The following is a 6,424-nucleotide window of genomic DNA, read 5'->3' as shown; positions in this document are numbered from 1 at the left end:
TTAGTTTTAATATATAAAAATTATAATTTTCATAAATTATCTATAGACATAGACGTTGATATTTTATTTACATCTCATTAAACATTATGACTAAAAGAAAAGAAATGTAAAAAAAAAAAAAAAAAAAACCTCTTTTATCTTTTAAATTTCAGCCAACTAAAGTCCCAATTTACAATGTCTTTTTATTGCTACATTAACATTATGAATGTGGGTTTGCACATTCGGCCCAATAACTGAATTGGACCAAAATCCAACGAGAATAACCCAACCGAATTGGTCTCAGTCTCAAAATTTTGTTTGATCAAACCGTTCAAAAAGTAACAAAATCTTAGATAGAAAAAAGAAAATTACATTTTAGGTTAAGTTTTTCCATCCCTATTCGTTTATTTGTAGGGTTTGAAGGTCAAATTTTAAAACTTGGATTCTTCGTCCACTATAAAAAATTATAAAAAATCATGGTACGGAGTACATGACATTTAACTATAAAAGAAGAAAAGGAAAATAATGTCGTAAATATTAAAATTTACGTTTCGAGGAAGATAAAACATTTTTGTATTTTACTTTTTCGTGACACTTATTTGTTGTCATAAATACATTATATATAACTATTATTTTAATTAAAAAGTTTCCAATTACACTCAAACCCTAAACATATATCCCTTTTATGAGAAATTAAATAATCTATAAACTTTCTAGGAATTTCTGAAAACTTTGTGGGGAATGTTTGAGGGCCTAAATCTCCTATATATTTGTTTCTATAACCTTAAAGTACCATGTCACCTAAACTTATGATAACACCGACCTAAATTAGTATTGGTTCACTGTCATTGAATTAATTAAATAATAAGAAAATAAAATTATTTATAAAATATAACAAAGAAAAAAATTAAATGAATTAAGAATAGTTTAATGAGTTTTACTATATTTTGTAAAAAGTTTAAATATTTTTCTATTTTTGAAAATATTTCTATGCTTAATTACGAACAAAATCATAAACTTAATTGATTTAAGACATGCGAACCGAAGTTTGAGTCACCCGTTCCAATTTAGTTCTTTTTCTCAACTTAGTAACTAAAACATTTTTCCCCTAAGAAACTTCCTTCTCGTACCCTTAGTTCCCACCTTCTTCCTAGCTTCTACCTTCAATCTTTTAGTCTCTCTCAACTTACCTTCTTCTCCATCATCTTCACTATTATCATTATTGTCACCATTACCATTAGTATTACCATTATCTTCTTCCTCCTGTTCTAACTTCTTTCTCTTTAGCAACTTAACCAGTCCTTGAAGGGACACATCAGGGTCCTCGCTCTTCATCAACTCCTCAGCGATCTGGGCTGGTGTCACCTCCGTGGCATCAAGAAGGGTTTCGATCTCCGGGAAGAGGCGGTGTTGGGTGTGACCAATTTGTAAGTAGTTTGCTGCGAGAAGTTTAAAACCATGGAAGGTGCAATAGGACATGTGAATGTGCATGTCCATCCGTCCTGGTCGCAACAACGCTGGGTCAAGACGATCTTTGTTGTTCGTAGTAAAGATTATGATCCTCTCGTCCCCACAGCTTGACCATAGCCCGTCTATGAAGTTCAAAAGGCCCGACAGTGTGAGCTGAAGCCCCCCATGCAAAAATACATTTTAGAAAATATTATAAATTAGAAAGTTTAATTTATAAACTTCTAATTATGTGTCCAATATATTCAATTTTTTTATAAAGAAAAAAAAAATCAAGATTATTTGACATAAAACAGTTTATGACATTATTAATTAAAATCGAAAGAAGCCCATAAAAAAATTTGATACAATACTAAAACATCATACTTTGCAATTTAACATAACTAAAACATCTATACTTTAATAACGACAAGTTTTAAAATATATATATATATATATATATATATATATATATATATATTGGAGAATGTTAGGATATTTCCACTATCGATGGCTAAAAAAATTAATGAGATTATGGATTCACATGGCTTCCAATATGTCTTAACTTGCATCAATTCTAATGTCCATCATACCCAATTTATCTGCTCCACAACTCATATATATATATATATATATATATATATATATATATATATATAAATCATTAGAATACTAGAACATGGTTGTAAACAACAGTGATGATCTAAAGAGCTCGAATTAAATATTATATTAAAGTTCAAAGTGGAATTTAAACTCTTCTATAAAAGACAATAAAAAAATTTGTTAAAAATGACAATACATTAAAAATATTTATCCAAATTATTGTAAAAAAAAAAAGTTAAATGAGCTATCGAGAATTTAATAGATTTTGTTATATTATTTATTTATTTATTTTTCTTTCATTTTTGAAGATGTCTCCTTATTAAACATGTTTTTTTATTTAAAAGTGGAGGCATGGAAAGTACTTCTACTACCTAAATAGAAGCGCACTTATCATAATTAAATAATAAAACATCTAGTGATGTTTTTTAATATTACTTTTTTTGGTTAATTGTATTTTTTTTATTTTGGTTCAATTTCTCTCTACATTTAAAAGGTTTATTTTAATATTTTATACTTTTAATTTTCGTTCATTTAATTTTATAAATTTCTTTCTGGTCTATGCACTTCTAAAGAGCGATCATTTTGATGATTTTTTTTATTTTATTTCGTTTTTAACAAATCAAAATAGTCATTACGAAATGAACTTTTTAAAAGTATAAGGGGCAAAATAAATCAAAATTTAAAATACATGGATCAAAACGAACATTTTAAAAGTACAATATCATCAAAATAAACTATAATCGAAAGTAGATCAAACCAAAATAGTATTTAAATCTTTTTCTTTTCTTTTCTTCAATTCAAAATGTTTAACTTGAAAGCATATCTTAAAAGTTAATAGTCTCAAGATATTTACTATGAAAAGTATAATGTAGTTAAATTAAGTAATAAATAGAGAAGCTTTAATATTATTTTATAACATTCTTTTTAGAGTTAAGTATACTAAAAAAATTACTAATAAAGGAATAGTGGCAATACACTTATCTACTTGAATGATATATTTAATTATATTTTGTGAGTTTTCTTTCTTCTATTTTTTTTTTTTTAAAAGCCCATTATTATGTTTAATCTTGAATAAAATAAAAGGTAAAAAATTTTAAAAGTAAAAGAGAAATTTAAAGGGATTGATATTGTTTAACTAATAAACGTTACCATCCACTAAGTATGTATATATATATATATAAAGATTGCAACTTTTTGCAAGCACTCTCATTTATAAAATAAACATGTGTGGAAGTTTGGTAAGTTGAAAAAGGACAGGTTCATAGACTAATAATGGATCCACTCTTACCACCAAAAATAGATTTTTAGAGAATTTAACAACTTCAAAGGGTAAAAATTTTAACATAAATTATGTGACCAATTTTTAAAAATATTCATGTAATAATGTAATTTTTGAATAAAATAAAAAATGACGAAAGGTAAAGAAAAAAAAAACAAATGAATATAAAGTGATAAAGTAAAGTTGTGATTAAAATATGAAAATGTTAAAATGATTTAGAAAAAAAAAATAGATATTTTGCTTGAAATTAGGCACCATAGATTTTTATCATATATTATGGCGGTAGGAAAAGACTATGTCATAAAAATTTGCACTCATTGTGTATCTACTTCATGAATATTCATAGGCATAAAGTTTTGATAATCGAATTTCATATGAAACATAAGAAATTGAGATTTATAAAATTAATTAATGATGGGTTTGATAACATTTTCGTATTTTTTTTTTTGTTTGTGTTTCTCATTTTTAAAACGGAGAAACAACAAAAGTAGTTTTTCATTCGATATAAGTTCACTTTATTTTAATTTTTTTCTAAAAGATTTGTTCTATAAAATTATTTTAATTCATAAACAAAAGTGAGGGAGAAAAAACCTGAATTTCACGAGTATGGTTAGGGCGCCAATCACCCTGTTGGCGGTCCGGCAACTCAACGGTACAATCAATATCTTCAATGACTAAAATGGATCGATTTCCCGTCGTTAAAAGCAGCTTTCTCAAATCAGAATCCTGCATCACATTCCCCAATTGCAAATCATATATATCAAATTTCAAGTAATTCGCCATCGCCGCCACCAAGCTCGATTTCCCTGTTCCCGGCGGCCCATACAACAAATACCCTCTCTTCCACGCCCTCCCAACTCTCTTATAAAACTCTTTCCTTTTCAAAAACCTATCCAAATCTTCCATAACTGCCTTCTTTCCCGCCGCTTCCATCGCCACCGTCTCGAACGTCGCCGGGTGCTCTAAATTCACTGAATCCCATTTCCCACTGTAGCACCCGGCGCTGTTTATTGTATACAATTTAAGAGTTCTTTCTTGGTCTTTCATTGCTAGAGCATGATCGAGAAGAAATGGGATGTAGGAATTGAGGATTTTTTGACGGTGGGTTTTGTTGAACTTTAGCTCGAAGAAACGGCGCTCTGTTTTTGGTGGATACAGAGCATGGCCGTTGTTGGGATTGTTGGGGTTTTTGTCTTGGTCTTGGGCATTTATGCTCCATAATAATGGGATCCCGTCGAAGTAATCGGTTAATTCCTCGCCCTTTTCGAGTCGGAGAGTTGGGTTTTTCTCTTTTGGGGTTTTCGAGATTCGGAGGCGGCCGGTGTCGGAGGTGATTTTGGCGGACAGGTAGATCTCCGCGGCGTCGAAGATTTGATTTGGGGAAATTCCGGTGGTCTCTTCGATGACGAGAGTGAACATAGAGGACTGCGAGTTGAACAGACGACGGACTCCGGCGGCCACGTAGGAGCGAACAGGGGCTGGGATCAGGTCGTTGGCCATTGATCGGAATAGCATTAGGGAGCCGGCCACGGAGGCGTAAGCTGAGAATAATGATTGAGCTGATGGCATCTCTTTCGTTGAAAACATGTCGGCGGTGGGCACGGCGGCGACTCGTGGGGGGGGATTTGGTTCGGGTGCTTGGGCTATAATAAGGGAAAGTGAGTTTGTTATAAACTTATAAATAGAGAATCTCACTTACAAAACAAACTCATCCAATACAAATGTTTAGTAAATTGTCAGAAAACCCCTTTTAAATTTACCACTTCACATCTTTATATACTTTTGTTGAAATAGGTTTTTCATGTCCTATCCTTCCAAACTATCGATTGTTTTTTTTTTGGACCTTTTCCTAAAATATTATAAAAATGAGATTTATGAAAATTAATCAAATTTTCATTATTATAATTTATGAAAAATATATTTTTAATATTTATCACGAATCCAATTTCATCACTTGAGTCTAAGTGTGCTACAAACATAGATTTTCATATACATGCATATGTATGTAATCTCAAGTGAATATTTCAAAACAATATCAATAGTTTATTTGAATCTTGAGGTGGATTTTGGTTGACAAAAACTATTTCAACAAGTTTCCTAGAAATATACTAATGTTAAAGTTGAATTATTTCTGACCTTCTTTTTTTATTTGAAGGGTTTTTTAGATAAAAGGATTCAAATCATATATCTCAACGTAGCTAAAGTAAATATAAGATAAAAAAAAAAAGAAAGGATAGTTTTTTATGCACTAAAAACAATTGTCACTTAACGAGTATTGTTGTTCCGTTAAGGGAAGCATAGAGTACCTGACATATACTAAATGTGTTAGTCGTTAATTAACGGTTAAAAAAGTCCAAGCATAATTTTGAAGGGAATTATAAAATGAATCTTTTGTTTTTAGGAAAATAATCAAACAATAACCAAACCAAACCAAGGATCATCAACCAACCTCCTCACATAAAACTGAAGAGAACCAAGGGAGGAACCCCACAAACATCCCACCCACCTCCCTTAGAGCTAGAAGATGGGGGTAGGCAACAAAACGTATCACACTAACACCATACAAAAGGGTTGCTATAACAAAACCAATGGACAACACAGTTCGCTCCTTACGAGCACTGCCTAAAACCCAATACAACCAAGACAGAAATAGAAGAATCATTGAATTGAGAACGCAAAAACTCGAACCCTTTGATTACAGTCAAAGCTTCTAGCAGTCTAACAAGCCAAATCTTCCGCAAGGACAAGAGACCCCGAGGAGCCACAACCCACCCCCGGAGACTCAACCCACAAGGTGTTGGTATTGAGCGGGGCACAACAACTCTATAGACTTTTTCTAACCGAACTCCTTCAATTAATGTAGGGAAATCCTATTCATCAACACCTCACGATTAGGGCGAAAACTTGACCAAATATCTGTAACTCCACACATCCCACAAAAGGATGGTCACGCCCCCTGATTAGCAACACCAAACTCAGACACAACTCTTATCCAGCAATCCGGTCGAGCTCCAAAACCACCAAAAAAGGAAGACATGGAAGGAAAAAAAAAAAAGTAAAAGCTTTAACTTTTTTAGGAAACTTGCATGCCCATAGTAATATGACTTACGGATTCCA

General features: G+C 31.5%; 1 protein-coding gene across 1 annotated transcript; it reads right to left on the bottom strand.

Annotated features, from left to right (window-relative positions):
• Positions 1 to 977: 977 nt before the first annotated feature.
• On the bottom strand, positions 978 to 5,263 carry LOC103493209 (AAA-ATPase At3g50940). Its single transcript, XM_008453879.3, has 2 exons — positions 3,899 to 5,263; positions 978 to 1,602 (listed from the first exon to the last, which is right to left on the bottom strand). The coding sequence occupies exons 1-2, from the start codon at positions 4,892 to 4,894 to the stop codon at positions 1,072 to 1,074; spliced, it is 1,527 nt and encodes a 508-aa protein (XP_008452101.2). The 5' UTR covers positions 4,895 to 5,263; the 3' UTR covers positions 978 to 1,071.
• Positions 5,264 to 6,424: the final 1,161 nt, after the last annotated feature.

The sequence above is a fragment of the Cucumis melo genome, chromosome 7, assembly GCF_025177605.1.
Source record: "Cucumis melo cultivar AY chromosome 7, USDA_Cmelo_AY_1.0, whole genome shotgun sequence".
Taxonomy (NCBI): domain Eukaryota; kingdom Viridiplantae; phylum Streptophyta; class Magnoliopsida; order Cucurbitales; family Cucurbitaceae; genus Cucumis; species Cucumis melo.
This window is presented reverse-complemented; position numbering and strand designations above follow the sequence as displayed.